Raw genomic sequence first — 24210 nt, 5'->3', positions numbered from 1 at the left:
AGATGAATAAATTACATTCATATGCCTTCAAATTATTTTATATATATACATTGTCAAAGTCAGTGACCAAGTGGTTGGTTGACATATAAAACATTAGAGTAACTCAAAATCTGACGAAGGATTTGCTGCTATTTTGCGCTTTTGGTTACCTCAGCTAAGAGCAATAAAGTAGAACAATTCAAATGGATTGTTGAGCCACTTCCTGAACAGAAAAACATCGGCAAACAAATGACTAGAGCTAGAGCTTCATAAATGCATTACAAATCTTTTTCAAAAGTAAACCTAAATCTATTTAGGTACCAAAATCTTAAGCCTCTATACCTGGTACAGATGATTGTAGCAAACCAGAACAAATTACTCTAAAGAACTGGTGGAAATGAAACATGGCAGCAACACATCACACAACCCTAGGATTCTGATTAAAACAAGATGTTAACAAAGGTATCAACAACTCTCTCTGTGCCACAGAGATTGGAAGTGAAGAAAGATGATGAAGCAACTACAATGCCATCTTATGATGTGATATTTGTTTTTTTCTTGGTTACAAGTACAGTTTTTGGTAGTAAAGTTATATGTAAATCTGTAACAGTTCAAAAAGAAAAAGACATGGCATCAGATTCAAATCTGGAAGTTACTGAGGCCTTTTTAATCAGAGAATTAGAGCATTGGGAACACAAATGACACCAATAAAAGCCAACAGAGGGAGATGGTTAACAGAGGATTGGAATGCTAAGAATGTCTGCTTATATTACCTACAGATACATACTGTAATGTGAAAGACAGACTATCTGCTCTCTATCTATATCAAATGTTTAAACTGAGAAACGCTAGGTCAAGGACATGTTTATCTTTAGCTCCACCTCCTCTTGATCTATAAATATCAGTGAACTGAGGAGACCAGTTGCTGGAATATTGGCAGAGGAATATTGTTCTGATATACGATTCTAGCTGCTCAACAATCCCAGTTCTTCCATTTTTGTATCATGATACACCAGATGTTTTCCAACTGGTGAAAGGTCTGGACTGCAGGTGGGCAAGCTGGGTACCCAGGCTCTTCTACTATGAAGTCAAGCTGTTGTTATAGATGCAGTATGCAGTTTATCATTTACTTGTTGAATTATACAGTGCCTTAAGTATATGACCATAGGTTTACAAAATCACATCTGGCAAGGTTCAAGGTAAATAATCTTCCTGTAAACAACAAAGATGACTGTTTTCAGATGGTCAGACAAGGTAGATGAGTAAGCAACCACACTTTATTGTGTACCATGTTGTAATCCACTGAGCTCCTGAGAGTGACTTGTTCTTACACAGGAGTTTGTGGAAGCAGTCTGCATGCCTAGGTGTTTGATTTTACAAAGGCAACCAGGCTAAGGGAGGGGCAGCTATCTACCACAGCCAGTTAGTGACTTGACAAATCACTTCAACCTGGAGACTACATTAAAGAGGATGCACAATACTGCCATCTTGTTTCCAGAGTTGGCTATTGTCGCTGAAAGCTGCATTTATTTTACGTTTCATCTCATAGCTCTGGCATCTCTGCCTCTGAGGGCTTGCTGTCGGTCTCCTGTTAACAATAACTGGAGCTAGGCAAGCTGAGAGATCAGCAGCTTGTTTTTGGTGGTTTGCGCATCCACATTGTGGATAACCCTCTGGTGTTTTATGGTAGACTGATGGGAAAAGAGAGTGCCAGGCAAGCTGCTGCTGGTTTCCTTTCACTGTTCTGTCATCAGTTACTAGCAGTGTGGAAACACAGTAGCAAATCAACAAGTTTCAGAAATCTGCCATCATAACAGATGAGTTTCATCTTGTTAACCACATTGATGGAGCAGGAAAAACTTGTTGCAGGTCCAGGCTCATCAGCACTTTCAGATTAACAGATTAATGAGAATGACTGAATGGAATAAGGGGTAAGTTGAATCTGAAGATCCTTAAAGCACGGTCAAATGTTAAAACGTTTTGTGTAACTATTTATGGAGTAAAACTGTGGAATAGCTTTACTGCAGAATTACAGCAATGCTCAGGAATTGGCAAGTTCATAAAGACACTTCAAAAATTACTTTTGGAAGGATATGATATTGAAAAAGACAATCACCCATTGTATGTATAAATATGTCAACTCGTATTGAAATTATAAATATCGTGCCAGCCTTGTTGATATAAGTTTTCTTGTGTATTGTGTGGAGTATGTGATGAGGAGAATTAGGTAAATATGTGGGATTAATAAGATGTCGAGCAGGGGTAGGAGTTAATAAGTATGTGCATACTTCTTCCTACTCCTTTTCAGATCAAACAACTGTTATCTCATGTTAGACGAATGTGTTTTATTTTATTATATTTCTTTCTTGTTTGTCTGTACAAATACATGTGTGTGTGTATATCTACACATATATTCGTATTCGTAAATGAAAATACATGTAGACGAGTATATATTGTTTTGTTTTTTTGTTTTTTTATTATGTCTGAAATAAATAAAGATACATACATACATACATACATAAGCTTAACCAACTGTTTTGGCAATTTTCATTTATATTTTGAATTCCCTGTGAATATTAACCTGTGGATACTGACCACATCACTCATTCCTCATGCCATTTAATTCAGCTGATTTTTTAAAAAATTATATATTAACATACTTTTTGAAAAATCAAGATGTAGACCTGTGTTTCTGAGTTCATGAACAACTAATTCTTTTTCACAGGTATTTGGTCCTTAAAGGACAGTCACTACAAATGTGATATTTAGAATATGATGCTCAACATTAAATAGAAATAAAGTATTTAAAATGGAATTAAACTTAAACATAGCACAACAAGCAGTAATATTAATCTGGCACTGCCTCAGGATATCACGTTGCATGCACTAGAATACAAAGCAATATCCCTTTGCACTCTGGTGAAATGGACTAATGAGGTACATACACCCAGAGTTTTGTCATACTCCATATGCTGCTTTTGAGTTTTAGTGAGCCAACTGAAAAATAATTTCCCAGCAGCTTTTTGACACCAACAACTGGGTATGCTCATCCTCTGTGTGAGTGTCATGACTCACTTAATATAGTCTGTATAATATAATATATATAATATAGTCATTAAGAGATTAGGAAATATCAGTGCTACATTGGGGTGCACTATTTGGCCATCATTATTACTTAGTCAAAGGCTGAGTGTAGAGCATGGTCCTAAGATTGGTCCAGTAGAAATATTTTCCAAGGAGTGAACCAGCAGGGGTCTCCTGAGAAGGGCTCACCGTTTCCTCCTCCCCTGAGTCAGTGTCAGACAACCCCATGTCACAGCTGAGTGCAGCACAAACATCACATGTCCTTAGCAGTTATGAGTGCATGCCTAAATAATACCCCATTAAATTATTATTAACTTGTTGGCCAAACTATTCCCAGAATTAAGGGATGTGCCAGCTGGGAGCTAACCGTGCCACTATAACACTTATGACTACAAAGGGAACCCAGCAGAACACACAGACAGAGACTCTGAAAGGGAATTTAATGCAGTCTATTTGCAATGGTTTGTCTTTGTGAGATTTTGTTTCCTAAAAGCTCTTGGCTGATGATTATTTGTTTGCACGTATGGCCTAATGCAGTTCCAGAGTTGTTCGTAGAGCACAAACAAATGAATATAAGAAAATACTGATAAATCGTGCATTTATGCATGAAACATTCATATGTAAAGTTTGCACACACATTTGTGCATATGCACTGTTAGTGAAAGGCGAATTCTGGGATTAAATGGGACTAATGCAATGGTGATGCAACACTCCCACCATCAGGTCAAAATAAAAGTCAATATTGCGCTTACATCAAAAGGTTTGATCAAATCTACAACGCGATTTTTTCAATATAGTCTGACAAAAGAGTGTTTTTTTTAAAGACCTCTGGACATTTTAACATTGTCAGTGCTCTCTGTATAGTCTCTAGAAAACTTTATGACACCCCTTCTAAGTGAACTGCAGTCAGTGCTGCATATGCTCATAATCCACATACAAACTAAACCTGACAAAAGCATGTATGGCATATAAGTCCTTACCTCGTTTTATTCACTATAAGTAGAATTTTGCTATAATAAAACTACATTATATTAGTCTGGCACCAATAGAGATAAAGATTTCAGGGCTTTCAACTCCAAAGTGTAAAGCGCAGTTTGGCTGCTCTCCAAACATTACAAATGATCATAGCAGAAGCATCCAGAAAAAACGTGTCAGTTCTTGGACTTTGCTACTGTCAGTCTGAAGTATGGATATGGACATTCATTTCATTTTTATTACAGAAGCAGAGCAGAAAAACTTTGGCTCTTTGCAAGCATCTGCACAGACACCTGCATGCTAACGCTAAGCTAACCAAGAAGCCAGGTCTATGCTAAAGCTGAGTAAATGCCAAACCAGCAGCAGAGCTTGACCTTAACAGGTAACAAGTGGATGAGCAGTCAGGCATCTGTTTCTGCCTGTTCATGTTTTCATCCTCGCTTTGCTTTTGCATCTCTGGCAGCTTTGTGTTCATACCTAACTACTGGAGTACAAAATCATGTCTCTGTCCTCATTATAATAGAGATTTGTGTTATTTTATATTATTGGTAAATGGTAATTATGTGACAGTGCATTTCAGGACATTTTACAGAGTAATGCAAAAGTAACATAACAAGTTGTACAATGAATTAATGTATCCTGGGCGTAATTAAATAACATACTGCATTACTTTTAAGAGAGGTGTTCTGTATATTATGTGCACTACATTCCATTACCAACACAAACATTTGACCACATAGCATGTAATTAGTTTGCATGAATGTAGAGCTAATGAGAACCCAATGAGAATCAATAAGAGAATCACTCATAGAATCAAATCAATAAGTGATCTTGATAACAGAATCTAAATTGCTATATTCTTATCAATTCCTGTTCAATTCATGCTTGGTTTTCAAACAGGCAAGTTCAAAAGATGCAGGCCCTACCTGGTTGGCCAAATGCCCCCACTTTAATTAAGTGTTTTGCTAATACACTAGTTATACAATTTTTCATTTGAATTTTTAACCTCCTAGGACCTGGGTCCACATATGTGGACATCACATTTTGGGTTGTCTAGACCAAAATACAAAATTTTGCTTTACAAGGGCCTGATATCCACTTACAAGGACATTATACTGCTGCTGCTCTATCAAAATTTAAAACGAATGTCCTCGTATGTGGATCTCATTTCTCTCAGAAACAAAAATCTGGTAAAAAAAAATCTGGTAATTCTTTGTTTTTACATTCGTCAGGTCCCAATCAGCCCAAATAGCAAAGAGAAATTAAAAATGCATGACATGAAAGAGTTCGGGTCTTAGGAGGTTAATCTATCTCTGGATCTTGACAGTTAATCCAGTCACACAGCACTCAACCCTATAGAGAGAAGTGCCGTGAAGACAACTTGAAACACATAAAACCGCAGCCACAAAAGTGTCTGAGGACACCTCACACACACACAACATATTCTGGGTAACATACCCGCTATCAAGTGGTTATTGTCATTAGCTTGAATTCCATTCAAACATCTTAGTTTCTCACTGACTCACTTCTGATGGATTAAAATATTAGTTTCCAGAACACCATGACCTGAAGGCTGTAGTCTGCACTGATAGCTTTTAAAATTTTCAGGCAATGCAGCTGAACTTCTTACATTATTATTTAACCAGTCACATTGCCCTAGTCACATTCCTGTTTGACCATATGAGCATCATAAGATAAAACTGTTTTTGTTTTAGAAAGTGTTAGATTATATGCTGACATTACAGGACATTACTCCTATTTTTTTCCACACTTTTCCTCTTGAAAAAATGTCATTAAGTGGCACTCAGCTCAGAACTAAGTGTCAACCTCCAGAACTTAAAAAAAGGAAAAATGGCCAAAACCTGTAGCTTCTCTAGTAGACACTTGGGGATGGGCAGAAAAGCCAGTTAATCCCCAGACTCACAGGTACAAAAATGGATCTGGTCTCTATTGCTCGGATGCAACGACTTTTATAGTAGGCCAAGTGTGCCAGCACCTGTTTCACTTATCTGCTTTATTAAAGATCTGACATCTCGTCATCATCAAGATTTTTCTTGCTAACATGCTAATAGAATCACTGTATTTTTTTAAACTCTGCACTCTATTTTGTTTATATAACACACATTTTGGCCAAGGTCAAGTAAAAGTAGACGATTCTGTTATTATGATAAATCACACAAGATTATCTATTTTACTGAGAGTAGTTCTGTTTCCATTGCTTGTAACCTTTCTCAGAGCAATAAAAGCAGAGCCAGTGTCTAGGATGCTAATCTCCCAGCAGTCTCCTGCACAAGCAACCAGAAAAAGCTGCTTGGCTCTCAGCTTGACAAGCGATTGATAATGTGAAACTGAAATGCCTGTAAAAAGTAGACATACTACAGTTTCCAATGGGATCCAAGGAGGGTGTAATTCCAGTCGCAATAGCCAACTACGACCACAAGATGGAGTGATGTAAAGGACCAAAACAGGCGAAAAGCTTGATGACAGACTACTGCTTGAGATGAGAGGAGATAGATAGCTTTCACTTTGGTACATTTCAAAATTGATGTCCATTTTTACTGGACATCAATTGAAAAGCTGGCAAACAACTGTAAAATAAAATGATAAAGCATTTACATTTTATGGTGTACTTAAATTTGACAATCTACTTATTCAAAGTGACCAGTGATGAGATGCAACTAATTTACTATGTAGGTTTAGAGTAGCCCAGCTGTTGGACCTATTATTATGTGTTTGTTTTTGTTGTTGTTGTTTTTATTTTCTGTCAGAAACAGAAATTGGGTACACACTGTCTCTTATCTCTGACTGTCAAACTCTATTGACTATATACATTCAAGTAAATGCTTGAGTCAAATTTGATTAAACTGACAACTTGAACACCACAGCTGTTGCAAGCTGTCAAAGAAACAAAAATGGGTTAAGATCATTTAAGATGACCTGAGGTAAAATGTAAGATCACGTCACACAAATGTTATGCATTTCCACTAAAAAAGCTGGAGCGAGTAAAAGGTATTCCGTCTGTTGTGACACTGCTAGTTATGTTTAGTTCCAAAAGCTTGGTGAAAAATGGATAAGACAGATCTACTCTGTATTTTAAACAGCTTAAAGAAGACAGGAATTTAAACTGAGAGACTAGATTGTGTGGATTTTGTGTACAATGTGCAATTTTGAAAAATCCATCAAGTGTTTTTTGTGTTGCTTAATCTGGTCGAAGAGATTTCAAAAGCAGGATGTTAAGTAGCAGGTTTTTGCACACATTAAACATCTTCATTGGGCTGCACATCAGGAATGACGATCATGTCAGATTGCTAACCCATTTCAATTCCAGTGAACTAGGACTGCTTCATTCTCCATGAATAACACTGAGGGTTTTCATGTACTCATTTGTCTTTTTAGCTCATCTGTGAACTTCTAGAAGCTGCCTGATCCCAATTAAGAAATATAACTGCTTTTAAGGTAATGTGTTGCCCTTTATAACTGCAGTTGGCTTTTTAAAGTTTACCTTTGTTTTATTAGAAAAGAGGAGCCTTGATTCTTGAATTCCTTCTAATAGGAGCTCCAGATTTCTTCTCCTCATAACTTTATTATTGCCTTTATATCTATAATACACGACACACCTATTAATGACTCATAACTTGGCAACTGATATAATTTGTAGTTAATCCAGTTTTATGGACTCAGTTCATCCAATTTTTAAAAATTACAAATATTATTTTTCCCTCTAGTGAAATTTGGTGCAGATAGTTTTATTCAACATCACAAACCTAACTATGTTCTACCTAATAATATTTTCTAATGTTGGCTTTACTTTGGTTGTACAAAATTTTAAAGTGTTTGCTCAGTGTAAATACTGTTGAGATGGCCTTCAATTCGACAATTTGAGGCCCAAACCACATGTTAAGAAACAGTTGCAAACAGCCCCACAAAACATGCTCAGGGAGGAAGAGCCACATCTTCCAAACTGTCCTGCGGTGACAAAAAATGTTCCTTAAAAAAAAAGAAGAAATCTGTGAAGGATGCCGTTACACTTGCACCTTCTATGTTTCCCATGAGAAGCGTCTGGGGTGCAGGTTTCCAGTATTGGGGAACCGGTCTTTCTTTACGCAACTCTGACTTGTGGTGGGATTCCCCCCGGCTTAGAGTTGGGACATCTGCCGGAAGGAGGCCAGCCACAGTGGGGATGTTCAGTCTGTTGTCAGGCCCTGAGCAAGCAGCATTAAGCCACAGGCCAGGTCTGCACGTAACTGCTGGCCAGGGCCTCAACAGTCTGTTCACAGCCTTGCACAAATGACTACCCTTATTCTATATCATAAGCAATGCATGTCTACCTTCAGCCTAACTTAACCCTAAACAACAAATCCTAATCACAGGATGCAAAAGAAAAAAAGACATGGCTGCAAGTGCAGTGATGTCGCCCCCAGACTGAGCCCGATGATCACCATCATTGTACTAGAAAAATGTATTGATTGTGTAGATTGTTCTTGAGGTTAAGATAAATATGATACATTTTTTTAAAAATGTGGAAAAAATAAAAACATTTGTATTTTGATTTTCATTTTGATTTTCATATATGGTTCTCCGGTTGAGGTTTTGTTCTGTTTTAATTTACCTGCACTTCATGACAGACAGCAATAATTGTGGATTACAGGTCCGGAAATGACAAATTCTGCTGTGCAAAGCGAGACCACCATGTACAATGGGATGAAAAAGTGTTTGCCCCTTTCCTGATTTTTTTTTTTGTATGTTTACCACAATTAAATGTGTCAGATCAAATTAAATATTGACAAAGATAACACAAATAAACACAAAATGCATTTTCTAAATGGAGGACTTTATTATTAAAAGGTAAAAGTCCAAACCTGCATGGTCCTGTGTGAAAAAGTGACTGCCACACAAATGGCAAGGGCAGTGACAACTCATCCATGAGGTCACAAAAGACTCCAGAACAACATCCAAAGAACTGAAGCCCTCACTTTCCTCAGTTAAGGTCAGTGTTCATGACTCCACCATAAGACAGAGATGGGCAAAAATGGCCTGCATGCAGAGTTCCAAGTCAAAAACCACTGCTGAACAAAAGGAATATAAAGGCTCTTCTCACTGTTGCCAGAAAACATCTTGATGGGAAAATGTGGACTGATGAGTTGTAGTCCTGACGTGAATCAAACTGGGATGCTATGGCATAACCTTTAACCATATAAAAGATGGTTCATGCTCAAACAATTCTGCAAAGATGAGTGGGACAAAAATCATCCACAGGGCTGTAAAAGACTCACTGCCTATTATCACAAATGCTTGACTGCTATTGTTGGTGCTAAGTGTGGCCCAACCAATTATTAGGTTTAGGAGCCAATCACTTTTTCACACAGGGCCATGTAGGGTTGGAATTTTTTCTCCAGTTTTTCAAAAGTGTTTTTCCCCTTTTAACACCTTCATTTAGAAACTGCATTTTAATTTACTTGTGTTATCTTTGTCTAATATTTAATTTTGTTTGATGATCTGAAATATTTAAGTGTGACAACAAAAAGAGGAAATCAGGAAGGGGGCAAGGTTAACAAGGTTAACCTAGTCCTTAACAATGCAATCCCAGATGGCCGCCATGTTGAAACTACAGTGTGCAATGTTTTGTTTTGTTTTTTAAACAAAGATTTAGGGCCAGATTTACTAACACCTGCAGTAGTGCAAAGCCTTCTTTTTTTAAAAAGCTACTTGGATTTGCTAAAGAGGCACAGTGTCAGTTTTGCAACCCCTCTTCTGAGCAGGAGTATTTTGGGGGCTGGTCTTGTGGCATATGTATTTATAAACTGCATTTTAATTTACTTGTGTTATCTTTGTCTAATATTTAATTTTGTTTGATGATCTGAAAAGAGGAAAAAGCTGTGAGTTCAGTGCCAAAACTCTCTGTCCTAAAAGTCTTCACTCAGTCTTCACTCTGGATGTGGTGGTGTTCTGTGGTACAACATACTCCTATGTTGAAAAGTTTGCAACTGAGTGTTATAATTGATGTCTGCTGGAGTGATGAATCCATAACACAAGGCCCACTTATTGCTCCTAAATAGCACAAGTATTTTCATAAAACAGAGCAGAAGTTAACTAAACTGAGATGTCTTTTTCTCAGCAGTGTGCAAACCACAAGCATCATCTCTGTTGAATCCAGTACAAAAATGTCTATTCCCCGTATGTGAACGTTTAGCTATTAATGCATCCATATTAGTGTATTAGTACACCTTTACTCATCTGTCAACGGAAGACCCACCATGAACAATCACTTGTGTATATTTATATTATACAGAACTTTTTAAAAGCTGAAATTAACATATGATCTACTTCATTTATTCCAGATTTGGGAAATTCTCTTGCTATAGTAGTAATAATAAGGATTATCATCATAGCAAAATATTTCAAAATCAGAAAGGGAAAAAGAGGTTAAAGTGGGAGTCAAGATGATTATCTGCTGCATTGTAGAGAGATATTGTATAATGCATGCCAGATTTCCTGTATTTGTTCTGGTAGAGAAGCTCAATCTGTTTGTTAGAGAAAGCTCTCCAGTTATAGTCCAGTAAGTGGTGCAAATGATACTCATGCAGCCAGGGAAATAGCCTGGAGAAATAGTATTTTGCTTTATAAGAAAGCCTTCTTTATATTTGTCTCTGTATTTATATATGTGTGTGTGTGTGTGTGTGTGTGTGTGTGTGTGTGTGTGTGTGTGTGTGTGTGTGTGTGTGTGTGTGTATATATATATATATATAAATAACAATTCTGTAACTGTAACTTCGGTCGTTGCTGTGCTTTTTGGAAGTCGAATTTCCCAGAGGAACCCACCCGAGGGATTAATAAAGTTCTATCTTATCTTATCTTATCTTATCTTCTTAGGCTAGAACATCTTACTATTCATCATTGATATTCATTTAGTCTTTTTTCTCCAACTGATCTTTCTGGGTTAACTTCAATAATTACTTCCTCCAAACCATCAATGTGTCTTTTAGACCCCCATTCCTACAAAACTGCTCAAAGAAGTCCTGCCATTAACTAATGCTTCAACCTTAAACATAATTAGCCTATGGGTTATGCAGAAAAAATAGAACTGGCCTGAAAGGGCTTTTGCTTTATAACTTATTCAGGTTGTGTATCATGTTTTAAAAAAGTAACGAAGTAATACAGTAACTAATTACTTTTGAAAATGAGTAATCAGTAAAGTAATGGGATTAATTTCTTGGAGAAGTAATTAGTAACTAATTACTTTTTCAAGTAACTTGACCAACATGTGAGGCCAGATGCAGACAGAAAAAAGACCCGGGCCATCCACAGCACCCCCAGAGTACTGAAGACCCCAGGCCACACATATTGATAAAAGCTGCATGCCCACCCCAGCATTAGAAGAAGGGAGGCCCTAGATGGAGCCCTCACAGCCAAAGGGCAAGAGCACCAGAGAACCACAGGCCAGCCATCTTTGTGGGAGCTGAAATCAGGGCCACAGGACCCCAGGCGCCCAAGAACCACTCGACACCCAGAATAGACACCCTCTCCCATGCTAGAGACCCGAGCCAACCCTGACTTCAACCCTAAGGGACAAGACCAACAACCACGAGATTGCACATAACACTGTAAAGGCTGGACAATGAGATGCGTAGTCACAGGTGGGATCCATTGATAACTAGGTTTCAGGGACTTCCAGGGCATAATGACACAGTGTTTTACCCATCTTCTGTATTTGTTGCAGAAAGAAAGGCAAGCTGGACTGCGGCAAATACACACAGGTATGGTTGCTAGTACAAGTTCAATACAAAATTGCTGATATCCTGGGACCAGTTGGGACTACTCTTCAACAGTGACTAAAATATTTAGGAGAAGTTGGTGGTCATAAATGAGAAGACAGGAAAACAGATGTAGACTGAGTGGCCATAAAGAGAACAGGTTACAGATGATGGCCAGCCACACTCACTGACACCATCTCAAAGTAACACATCATTAGTTTCTTTAGATTATGGTATGAACAGATTAGATACAAAGTCAATGACATCTATAAGACTGGAAAAGTTTACAAAACCTTTCTAAATCTTTGGAATCCAATGAACTAAGGTGAGATCATTATGGACAAATCAAGAATTCTTGGAACAGTGGTGAACCTTCAAGTGGCTGACCTACCAAAATTCAAGAGTAATCAATGACTCATCCAGGAGGTCACAAAAGAATAAAGAACAACATCTTAAGAACTGCAGGCCTCAGGTTAAGGTCCGTGTTCATGATTCAAAAGTAAGAAACTGGGTAGAAATGGCATTCATGGGAGAGTTTTAAGGCACAACTACTGCAAAAACATCTTCAAAATACCCAATACTTTTGGGGAAATATCCTGTGGACTGATGAGACAAAAGCTGAACTTTTTGGAGGGTTTGTGTCCTATTACATCTCATGTAATACTAACAGCATTTCATAAGAAGAACATCACACCAATGGTCAAACATGGTGGTGGTTGTTTGATGGTCTATGCTTTGCTGCTATGGGACCTGGATGACTTGCAGTGACTGTCCCATGAATCGTCCTCTCTACCAGAAAATCCTGAAAGAATGTCTGGCCAGCAGTTTATGCCCTCTAACTCAAGTGAACTTGGTTTATTTAGCAGGACAGTGATCTGAAGCACAGCACCAAACAAAAGAAAATTAATAAAGAAGACTGCCACAATTCCCCAACAGCACTGTGAAAGTCACATTGCCAGGTATTGCAAATATTTGATTGCAGTTCTTGCTTAGCAGGATTGCAGAACCAGTTATTAGGGTTGGTTGGCAATTTAAAATCTGCATTATATTAACTTAAATTATCTGTTTAAAATTAAAATTTGTTTGAGAAACTGAAACAGGTAAGTATAAAATGTAACAAAAAAAAATAGAAATCAAGAAAGAAATACTATTTCACAAACTGAAACCATATAGGAGAGGTCCAGAAAGCAGATCTAGTGATGGTCAGAGTTATACAATTGATGAGCCATAGCATGAAGATTTGGGAAAGCATTGTTGAAGCTATGTTAAGAAGAAAGGTGGAGTGTGTTGATAGAGAAGTATAGAGAAGGTCAGAAAGAGTTGTAGTGTCATTGATCTGGAGAAAGTATATGATAGGGTGCCAAGAGAGGAACTGCAGTGGTGCATTAGAAAATCAGTAGTAGCAGAGAAATTTGTATGAGGACAGCAGTGAAAGAGTGGTGAGGTGTGTGGTTGGAGTGACATAAGTGTTCAGGGTGGAGGTGGTATTACATTACATCATCACCCCTTCTTATTTGCAAAGGTGTTGGACAGGCTGACAGATGAACTCAGGCAGGAGTCTCCATTGTCTAAGGTGTTTATAAGCACCACTCTGATCTGTAGTAACAGTAGGGATGATTTGCAACAGAAGGATAGCAGCAAGCGTGAAAGGGAGATTTACAAGATGGGAGGGACACCTGCTATGATGTATGGTGTGGGGATGGTGGTACTGACCCAAAGTCTGAAGCTAGAGTTTGAGGCAAGAGTTTAAAATGACACTCACTGTGAGCGATCAAGATGGACAGGACAATTCCTTTTTTTTCCCAGTTGCCTAACGCCACTGTATTAGAAGGTAAAGAGCCTACAAAATTTAAAGCGAGTATATCAATATGACAGCTCAAGCGGAGGGCGGGCTCACAGAGAAGATTCATGGATGTGGTGACAGCGGGTATGCAGAGGGATGGCGTAACAAGGAAGGATACTAGGGATAAGGTGAGATGAGAGCAAATCACGCGCTGTGACAACTCCTGAAGGTAGCAGCCAAAAAGTTGATGATTAACAAAATTCTGTGTTAATGCACGTTTAAAATGAATATCATTTATATAAAAAAACCACAGTAACACAAGTTACACTGATAAGCCTTTTTTATTTTTTATTTCAGAATATAATTAAAAAAAAGTTTTAAGTGTAGTTCACATTTCTCAAGTCAAACTGAAAATGTATTCAATTTCTGCAGATACACTAAAAACCGAACAGACTTGTGATGTGTGTAGAGTCAAATCCCACGCTTTTGACCTTTCCAGCAGTACTATGGACAGATGTATACTGCAAGAAAAACCACTCATCTTTCAATGTAGTATACATTAAAAATAATTAAGTGACTTGGAGTTCGTAGTGAGCTCTGCGATGCATTTAAATTCACATTCAACATGCTGCTTCTACAGTCTCCCTGGGACTTACTCTGCTTTTCCTTTTCTGTCATATTCACTTCTTAAATTAATGATGGACAGTCGTAATGAACATGGCCAGTTACAAATAATGACAGCAGGTATCCCATTATTTTAATCAATATAAGCCAAAAGATCTGGCTTTAGACTAAAAACTATAGGTTTGAGGCGTTTTGCTCTACTCTTAGCTTTGTATGATGTCAGAACTGATATCCATAATATCGTTATCTCAGGTGTGGCTCTGGCTTTCAGCAGAGAAGCACAACCCACTGTTGTCCTGTTCAAGGGATAGCCAAGCAGAACAAAGTTACTGTAAAGGGAGACAAGCCGATTTCAGATCGTTTCAGACAGTGTAAGCTTTAAGCACCCCTCATGTGTTTAAAGAAGGTTTGTATTAAAAAAAACAAAACAAAAACAACTTTAATATGATGTTGTCTTAAGTAACAAAATTGGACAGAAAGTAAAGATGACACGTAAACAAAATAGTTTAGGTTATGTTTGCTATGAAACAAATGTGGAAACGTATCAAGCTCTGAGCAGTAATCAACTTGCTCAGATCTTTTTTTTTTTAATTAATCAGATTAATTTGGCACCAAAAACTGACTTGTAGAAAAATAACAATGATTTTCAACCAGTTGATCTGAAGGATTTTTTGTTACTAGCACATTGATTTCTTCCTTTGGGGGCCTCAAACTATCTTCATTCACTTCATTTTGGTAAAGTGAATCAAAAACTGTTATGCAGACATGAACACAGCAGGACACATTTAACTTAGCTAGGTTAGTTTGCTTTGTTTCTCCAAATCTTAATGTGGTTAGTTGTAAAGTCTTTACCTTACAATTTAAAGCGCCTTGCGGTGACTGCTGTCATAAACTGTCACTATATAAATAAAAGTGAATTGAATCGACAAAGTCAGAAAGTGCTTTAGCCTGAAACATCAGCCCACAATAACCCCTAAGGTCCAGCTGTCAACTATCCTATGGGTACTGTATGGGCTAATGTATTGGCGAGTTCAGTCTGACCCGTAATTTATGTTGGAAGCAGTGAACAGTAGCAGAGCTGAAGGCAGAACTGATCGATTCTGGAACGATGACTTCATTCCCCTTTGAAATGAGGCTGCCTCTTCTCCTTGAAAGCAGCCAAGCCTTCCAAACGGTCTTTAGTTGGTATCACCTTAAAACACCAAAAGCATGTGAGTAGTAAAAACCATGCACCGTGGCCACTTCTGTGTTCTTGTATATACACAAGACACAAATTACCCCCCCCCCCCAATGGTTTCACAATACCCTATTGGTTAGACAGGTTTTTTTTGTTGTTGTTGTTTTTTTTTAAATGCACAGATCTCCAGGTACAAATGTCCCTAAAACTCTGTAACATTGCAAACTGCTCAGTTTACTGCAAGAAATAAACTGGCTGGTTGTAAAAACAAATAAAGAGACATCTCTGTCAGAGGTGGGCAGTATAGCCTCTAGCCTCTTCTACTTTATATAATTGAGATGAATAACATAAGGTTTTCCTGACCCTCACATTCTACCTTTCGTTTATGCCAACAATCTTCAACCTGCACAATCACACTTTTTCATTACTCACTTGGGAATAACAAGCCTCTTCTATTGCCAGACCTGTAGATAAATCCACCTGAAAGGGAATGTGGGAATTCTCAGTTAGGGTTGCAATATAGCCAAAAAATATCTTTGTCCGCAAAGAGTTAAACTGAAGAGCTTTAAAAGGTGTAAAGTTTTGAAAATGTACATTTTATTACAGAATTACAACAAAATAAAGAACCGTAAAGGCACCCATCCACTGACCACACTTACCTCTATCCCCTGGTTAATTGCCAACTTTGCCATCCTTATTGCAATTGGGCCCTGTGGAGTCAAAAAATCAAAAATGTATATAAGTTTTATATGCCATGGTTGAAATGGTTAATATGAGAAAACGTTTCGCTGTTTTTCTTTAGTCAGGTTGTTTTGCACAAAATGTTCATTTTTTAAAATATGAACGATCAAAGGAAACAAAAATGTATCCTTTCAATTTGGCACTAAACACCTCAAGCACTTTTTTGACCGCGTCTAAACTGCTGTGTTCAGGGAGAAAGCCTGAAGAAGGTACAACTGAGCAGAAGCCCAACCAGCACCAGGGTTGTAGTTTTCTTACAAATTTATAGGGTTGTGCACCATAATTTCATCCCCTAGGTCACATTGTAAGAGCTCTACTGCAACATGATGAGAGTTCTAGGGGACAACTATGGGTGAAACAGCTTGAACTGAACTGCTCTCACTACATTAATAAAATAGAAGACTTTCCATACCAGCACAAAGACCACTCACTATCTGTAATTTGAATCACTGAGACTTTCCACTTTCTCAAAGTCAAGCTGAGAGATTCTGTTTTCAGAGAGGGTGAAATCTGGCATGCAACTCAAGTGTGAATATTCAGGTGTTTAGAATAGCAATTTTGACAGAGAGCTAAAAATAACAGTCGCAATGGAGTGCTCACATTTTGCAACAAGCAGACCTCGAAGGAGTAGTGTCCAGTTGGGTAAGAGTGCATTGTAAAAATAGGGTCTTGAAATTATTGATACAAAGATCTGCTTATCAGTTACATGATCTTCTTACCTGGGGGTTAATCTCCCGTGCAAGCTCCAGAGCCCTCAAGTAGGCAGCATCTCCACTGTCATTCTGCTCCACAGAATGACTGACAAGACCCATTTGTTGCGCCTGTGTTCCATCAACCACTCGTGCAGCAAAGATGAGCTCCTTGGCAAGAGAGACGCCAATCACCCTAGGGAGACGTTGTGTACCACCTGCACAGGGCACAGGAGAAACCTGGATAGAATATGGCCTCACCCATTGATACACTGATACTGCCCTCCATCTGTAGTAGAAATTCAATGTAAAAATGACCACCTTGTGGAGAAACTATAGGACAAGTTGTGGAAACAATTCCCCAAGTTATCTTCCCAAGGTTTCTAAATCTAATAAGTGCTCTGTTTACACACTACATTTTTATAGACAACATAATATAAAATGAAACTACAAAATTTACAAAGAAATGAAATAAAACATGCTGTACCTGCTCCAGGAATAATTGCAAGTTTAGTCTCAACTAGTCCCATTTTGGCAGTATTGGCTAGAAAGATTAAAGAGAAAAATTATTACTACCACTACTACTGATGTACGCTCTTAACACACAACATTAAAACCACTAAAGTGAAGAACAGTGAGAACTGCAACTCTGTTCCATCTCAGCATATTAATGTATTTTAAGAGTGACATAAACTAACCAATCACAAGTGGTCAATCCTGAGGTGGAATTACTACTTTTCTTAGTAGCATTTAGTGGCTTTGGAAAATGTGCAGCAAAATTTCTCAAACACATCGGATTAAGAAAGCATTTATTTAATTTTTTTTTCACATCTTTATTTTTAATGAGACCAATAGTGCTTCAGATCTTCATAAAAGTAAAGCTTAAAGTGCCAAGTAAACTTTAAATTCAAGCCACAGTTAAACTGATTTTTAAGTTGGTTAAAATATGTTCTACTGCATGTTTAGCATCTGTGTTAGCAGCATGCCATAACTCAGGTTCTCACTCAAAGATTATAAAAGTTGTAAAATGTACTACAAACACATTTCATAATATATATTTGATTTTCATACATTCCTTGGAGTGTAGCCCTTTCAGGTTTACTATGGGGCGCTACTAATGTCATATTAGTAAACACAGGCACAAAGTAAAGTCCTCTGAGTCTTACATGAAATTCTGATGTCACAAGCAAGGGCCATTTCCAAACCTCCTCCTAAGGCAGCACCATCAATTGCAGCAATTGTTGGTACTGGCAGGCTTCCTATGAAAAGAATGATCTTCTATCAATCAAGGAGACGCACACTGTATTTATACAGGACTGACCATCATTGGGAACTGCCATATATAACAAAAAGTGAACTGAATTTAAGAAAAGTACTGGTTCAAACAAAATGTATTCACATTACTTACAAATTGTGGTAAATAAATATTGATGAATGTAGGATTTGTCCATAAATTATTTGTGTGAACAGTTTAAGTAGAGATTTGTGCAAGTGTGGCATGAACCTCAAACAACCATTAAAGCACTTCCAACTCAATAAATAAACAATTCACGAATTCATTTTGCATGATTCAGACTTTACCTAGCTCTGTAATGAGGGCTCTTGCTTTGGATACAAATGGTCCCACTTCGCTCTGGTGCATCTTGGCCCTCTCCTTCAGATCTGCACCTGCCAATAGACACAAAGGAAAAGCGTTCAGCCAGAGGTAAGTGGCTTCCTGAGGCATACAGCAGAGGAGTGCATTACCAGCACACACAGTTTTGGCATCTGCTACCGTTTCTGAATTTAAAGCCGAATTTCGCTCACAAGACCCAAGATGGGTATTTCAGATTCCGGATCATAGTGATGTGGGAATTTATCAACAACTGAAGAACGACAAGTAAAACATAGAGCATTTTTAATGTTATTATTATTATTATTCCAATTATGGTTCAAAAAGAAAATAGCCCAATTAGCAAGGACAGTATACCTGCACAAAATATACCAGGAACCAAACTGCATAAAATTACACTGCGCACTTTTTTATTCTTCTTGATGTCCTCCACAGCTTCAAACATCTGAAAGACAAAAAAGTTTTCCAACAACAACAAAAAATGTCTGTCAACATTTTATAAATTATGACAACTGAAAATAAATAACTTGAAGCACAGTTCAGGATAAACTAGTACTTAAGAAATATTAAAAGTTTAGTAAAATACTTTTGAGCTCTTAAGTTTCTACTGAGTGCTTAGGCTCAGCAGATATTTAAAGAGCAGAAGTCTATTTTTCTGTTACTGAGTTATATGAGGACATAAACAACATGGACAGCTTAGTCATAGTTAGCTGTTATTGGTGAACAGAGACAAGTGTGCACTCCTTCCAGATCTTAAAGCCGTTTAATTTTAAAACTGTTCATCAAGAAAGTTAATTGGTTTATAGAAGTTGTGACTAGAGGAGATTAAGAGTGGAAAAGGAAATTGTAGTATTGACTGGCATTTAGATCTTTAACCACTTGAAAACTTTTTAAACTAAATTCACTCACACATGTAAAAAGATCGCCACCCCTGAGCCATAATGACCCATAACTACATATAATGTATAACTCAAGTAGCAAAGCTCTCTGAATGACCTAAGCACAAAGAAGCCTATGTGTAGTGCAGGCAAGTAGAATTCTAGATCAAACTTATGAATTGTTTGCTTGGTTCTAACCATAATTTTAAAAAATACAAATAGACTAAAAGGCACATAGCAATACATACCATTTTCACAAGATTTTTGCTTATGGCATTTTTGGCTTTTGGTCGATTTATTCCAACGACGACAATACCTGAAAGATAGATGTGACATCCTGCTGACTGACCACGCCACACACGTTAATGTCACCAAAACAGAATCCAATCCAATCCATCTTTATTTATATAGCACTTTTAAAAACAACAAAGTTGACAAAAGTGCTTTCCAATAATAAAACAGAGATAGCAGTTAAAACCATACTTTAAGCATACAATGAAATCAATAAACAAAATAAATATATAATTGAAAAAGAAGATAAATATAAGAATAGCCGAGATGGTCAGAGAGCATATATATATATCACTAGCTTTTCGAGAAAATTCGACTAACTTGAAATTCCTCATAATTATTAAACATTACCAGTAAACAATCTCAAAACTGCATTCTGTTCGCCTTAAAGGTAAGGGATTATCAAATTCTTTTTTGGAAATGTACCTGCATTAAATGAATTTGAACCTTTTCTGGTGTTTTGTTACGGTCTAGGATGACATCATGTTACACAGTGATGTGAGTGCCACCTTTTACTTTGACTTTTTTGGAATTCCGTTTCGACAATAACACCAGCTTTCTCCTGACAAACTCGCATTCCAGGTAATGCAGGCTGTGACAAGAACTTACCGCTGTCTTCTCCGTCTAGGTATCTAACGCGCAGGTCATCCTTTGAGTCGGAGCTGTAGTATCGCGTAACAGCACCGTGGCCGTTCAGGCGAGGACAAAGCACGACTCTGTTAGACAGAACATACCGTCTGGAGAAGAAGGCAGCGGCTAGCCTACACGCACTTTGTCGATGCGCTGCCTGTACGCGAAAAGATTGCCAAAAGGATCTGCAACCTACCAAGACCGCCATACCGAGGAGCTGTAATGCTGTTTGACTTTCAACTTTGAACCCAGTCACGTGATGAGATCACATGACTTATTTGCGGTCTGCATGGCAGAAAAATAAAAATATTGAATTTAATTCTTAATTTTATTTTACTCGTGTCGCGCGTTGTCTTAATTTATAAATGTGGTGCAAAATATATCACTAATTTTAAAACCCAATAGTAAATATGATGAAAATAATTACTCACTTTTTGAACGTGACAATTAGATTTGATTCATACGATTCCCTGTTTATATACACAATAAAAGTTCAATTTAGTTTTATTTATAGAGGAAGATAACAGCAGTTGGCTGAAGGTGCTTTATTTTGCAAGGCAAAAGACATTACAATAACACAGAGAAAACTCCAGCAGTCAGACATCCCCCTCTTTATTCTTCGTATCCTTTATTTATCTAAGTAAAAAGTGTCATTGAGATTTAAATCTCATCTCCAAGAAAGACCTGGCCCTTAAGCAAGCATTTGGTGACAGTGGGAAGGAAAAACTCCCTTTTAAGGAAGAAGTCTCCAGTAGAACCAGGCTCAGGGATTTGCAGCATCTGCCACGGCTGGCTGGGAATCTCTCGCTACAGCATTTTGGATCAACTTAAGGCTGTTCAGGGAGGGTTTAGAACAACCTGATAATAATGAATTACAATAGTCCTGGCTAGAAATTAAAAAATGCATGAAGTAGTTTTTCATCACCCCTCTGAGACAGAATGCTTCTCATTTTAGAGATATTGCCAAAAGCAGGAAAGCAAATCATTTGTAACTTGTGTCCTCTGTCTAAATAAATAAATAAATCTGGGTACATTTCCAGATGATTTAACATGCAACTATTTTGCTCGTAATAAGTTAAATGAGTAAAGAAAAAAAAAGGCTATTTACACAAGATAATTCATAATTTTATTGGGGGGGTGATATTGGTTGGGTTTGATTATCGGGGGGGTCATAACCCCTCTAACCCCCCTGGAAATTACGCCCCTGATTGCCATGGCTGTGGTAGTTGCAGTATGTGTACTGCATTGAATTCTATGATTTTCACAGATTGAAATAGTACCTTTTATGTTGACCCCCAGCTTCAAATTATCATTCAGGGATTACCCCCCCCCCAGTCCAGACACCCCTGCTTCTACAATACATTTAATTCACAGTGGGGATGAAATCTCCCCATCATTTACTGCATCAACCACAATTTAGGAATCTATTTTTCACAGTTCCGTAGAACACATAGCTAACTTACACCAGCTAATTCCTTTTGACATATTTATTAACTTTCAGACTGGAAGTTGAGATCTGCTGCTGATCTCACTGCCTCCTTCCCTGTACTAAGATTTACAGATGTTGATTAAAAAAAAGTGCAGAAGATGTGGAGGAATCTAATATATAAGTGGAATATTTATTTAGACTTTTGTTTTTGTTTGGTTTTTAAATTGGCAACATTTTCTGCTGTTCACACTTGATGTTATTTAATATTAAATATTAACATTATGGTACAGCTGGCCAAATAACTCTAAGTGGAAGGGGGAATGAAAAGTTGCATGCTAAACTTTTCGTATTCTGTGGATTCAAGCCCATACCCCCAATCCAGGAAAGTCTCGAACTGGCTTTCTGGTTAAAAGGTTTGCCCTGAATTCATGAAGACTCTGGATGTTGCAGGGCTGTCTTGGTTGACAAGCTACTGCAATGTTGCATGGGAGATCAGGGGCAGTACCTCTGGATTGGCAGACCGGAGTGGTGGTTCCCATTAGAGGTGGGTTTTGATTATCGATTTATTGATTAAAATCGATTTTGGCTTGGATAACGTGATATAACGTGATATAGATAGGTTCACGAGTGAGGGGGGAAGGAAGTTGGAGATCAACAGGCGAATTGGTGCTGTGGCATTTTAACACAATTTAATCCCACATTTGTGAAAGAAAAGCAAAACACTTTTTTGAAAAGTCTGTAACAAAACCATCAAATCTGATAAAGGTTATTTAAATGCTGCAAAAGAAGAATGGATTGGAATAGAAAAAGTACATATCCTAACCTTAATTACTGGAGGAGAATAATGAATGATGCTCATAGTGAGTAAAAAGTAAACTGAGTGCATTTTTTGGATAGAGATTCACTTTTAATGTGTGTGTTTAATATAATACAGATACATAAAAAACACTCCCAAAACAGAATTAATTATTACAAAATATTAATAAAAACTATAGAAATGGAGGCAACTTTGCCCGTGGTTGAATGTATACAATGTATGAAAAAAGCTTTATTGCAGATACTAATTTTACTAATTTAATAATAATAATTTTGTGTTGTAAGATTTATGACTTTCATGCTTTCATAGTGGTACTTGGGAGAGCTTGACATTTTTATCAGGTGGTACACACTGTAAAAAGTTTGAGAAACACTGATAAGTTAAGTGTATGTGTGCTTTTGGAAAACATTTAAAGCTGCTGTACAGAATCTTTGAAACAAGCTTAAAACATTTTTAGAATATAAACAGAACATCTGCTTCTCTTTACAGCTCCTCACTCCACCAGGGCTGTTTGGCACTTTCTGATAATGTGATGTACCTACTGTGGCAGTCATACAGACAATTGGACGGTCCAAAAATTGGCCTACCTATTACTGGCTGAGGTTTTAGTAGAGTTGTGGCTGAACCACATAAAAATATATCATTAATTTTAATCTCCCCAATCAATTATAATGTTATGTTGGAATGTTGTTAAAGAGGGTCAAAAATGTTTCAACCCAGTTTGTTTTGCAGATTCTGTATAGCAGCTTTAATATAGGGAGGACACAACTTCCAGATTGTGAGTAAAATCAGATTTTTTTTCTCTTTGCCAGTTTAACAGTTTCTGTTGTGCCTGTCACTATTCCCTGTCTGTTTTCTTACCTGGTTCTTCCTGACCTTGTACTTTCTCCTCACGTTCCCCTCTTTCCTCTCTCCCTCTTTGGGCTGGCAATCATACACAAATAGATTGTATTCAATTAGATGAAAAATTACATTAATATGAAAAAAATTCTATTAAGATCACTAACAAAAAGTCCTCTCTCAGTGTATTTTCAACCAAAAGGCAAATAACCAAACCACATGAACATCTAATAAGAGATATAAACATTGAAACACTGATCCAACATTATTCTTGATTGACGGATCATTTGATTTTACACTTTTACCTGAATGTGGGTCCTTTTTTTGAAAAAAAAACTTCCTTATATCTATTATGAACCTGGCTGTCTCTCTGTACACACACACACACACACACACACACACACACACACACACACACACACACACACACACACACACACACACACACAAAACAGGTGTTCTAAGGTTAATGGGCATTCAGTCAGTTAGCTAGTTAGTATCCATGTCAAACAGGACAGTGGTAACAACAGCAGGCTGCAGACAATTTAAAGTTTTAGATTTTAAATAGGCTGTATACATTTCAATGGGAGCAACAGGACGGTCAAATGTCGCTGAATTTACTACAGAGCAGGACGGATTGTAGGGTAGCAAACATTGTCGGAAAACACGTTTTCAACACTGCAGGTTACCTGGTGTAATGTTTTTCAGCTAAAAAGAAACATGGTCTGACTCCTACCTAACTATATAAAGAGTAACTGAAGGTTAAATGCAGCTAATATGTCCTGTTAGAGATAGGGTGAGGAGTTTGGCTATCCAGGAGGGGCTCAGAGTAGAGCTGCTGCTCCTCCACATCGAAAGGAGCTAGTGGAGGTGGTTTGGGCATCTAACTAGGATGCCTCCTGGGTGTGGT

The 24210-nt window shown here is 37.6% G+C and overlaps 1 protein-coding gene across 1 annotated transcript; it reads right to left on the bottom strand.

The window, feature by feature from the left end:
* Window positions 1–13894: 13894 nt before the first annotated feature.
* auh (AU RNA binding protein/enoyl-CoA hydratase) lies at window positions 13895–20474 on the bottom strand. The gene is made up of 10 exons (XM_082541489.1): window positions 20194–20474; window positions 19542–19609; window positions 18773–18860; window positions 18385–18471; window positions 17970–18062; window positions 17291–17347; window positions 16834–17021; window positions 16033–16083; window positions 15806–15853; window positions 13895–15388 (listed from the first exon to the last, which is right to left on the bottom strand). Exons 1-10 carry the CDS (start codon window positions 20420–20422, stop codon window positions 15311–15313), a joined length of 987 nt encoding a protein of 328 aa, XP_082397615.1. The 5' UTR covers window positions 20423–20474; the 3' UTR covers window positions 13895–15310.
* Between the last annotated feature and the right edge of the window lie 3736 nt (window positions 20475–24210).

This window comes from Aulonocara stuartgranti (assembly GCF_965226115.1).
Source record: "Aulonocara stuartgranti genome assembly, chromosome: 7".
NCBI lineage: Eukaryota > Metazoa > Chordata > Actinopteri > Cichliformes > Cichlidae > Aulonocara > Aulonocara stuartgranti.
The sequence above is the reverse complement of the archived record's forward strand: the minus strand, read 5'-3'. Positions and strand labels throughout refer to the sequence as shown.

Excerpts from the sequence above, each read along its gene's own strand:
- auh (XM_082541489.1), bottom strand. The coding sequence starts at position 20,422 with ATGGCGGTCTTGGTAGGTTGCAGATCCTTTTGGCAATCTTTTCGCGTA. Across the intron at positions 18,472-18,772 it reads TCCTGGTATATTTTGTGCAG|GTGCAGATCTGAAGGAGAGG; the intron begins GTATACTGTCCT and ends GTCTATTGGCAG. Across the intron at positions 15,854-16,032 it reads CAATTAACCAGGGGATAGAG|GTGGATTTATCTACAGGTCT; the intron begins GTAAGTGTGGTC and ends ATTCCCTTTCAG.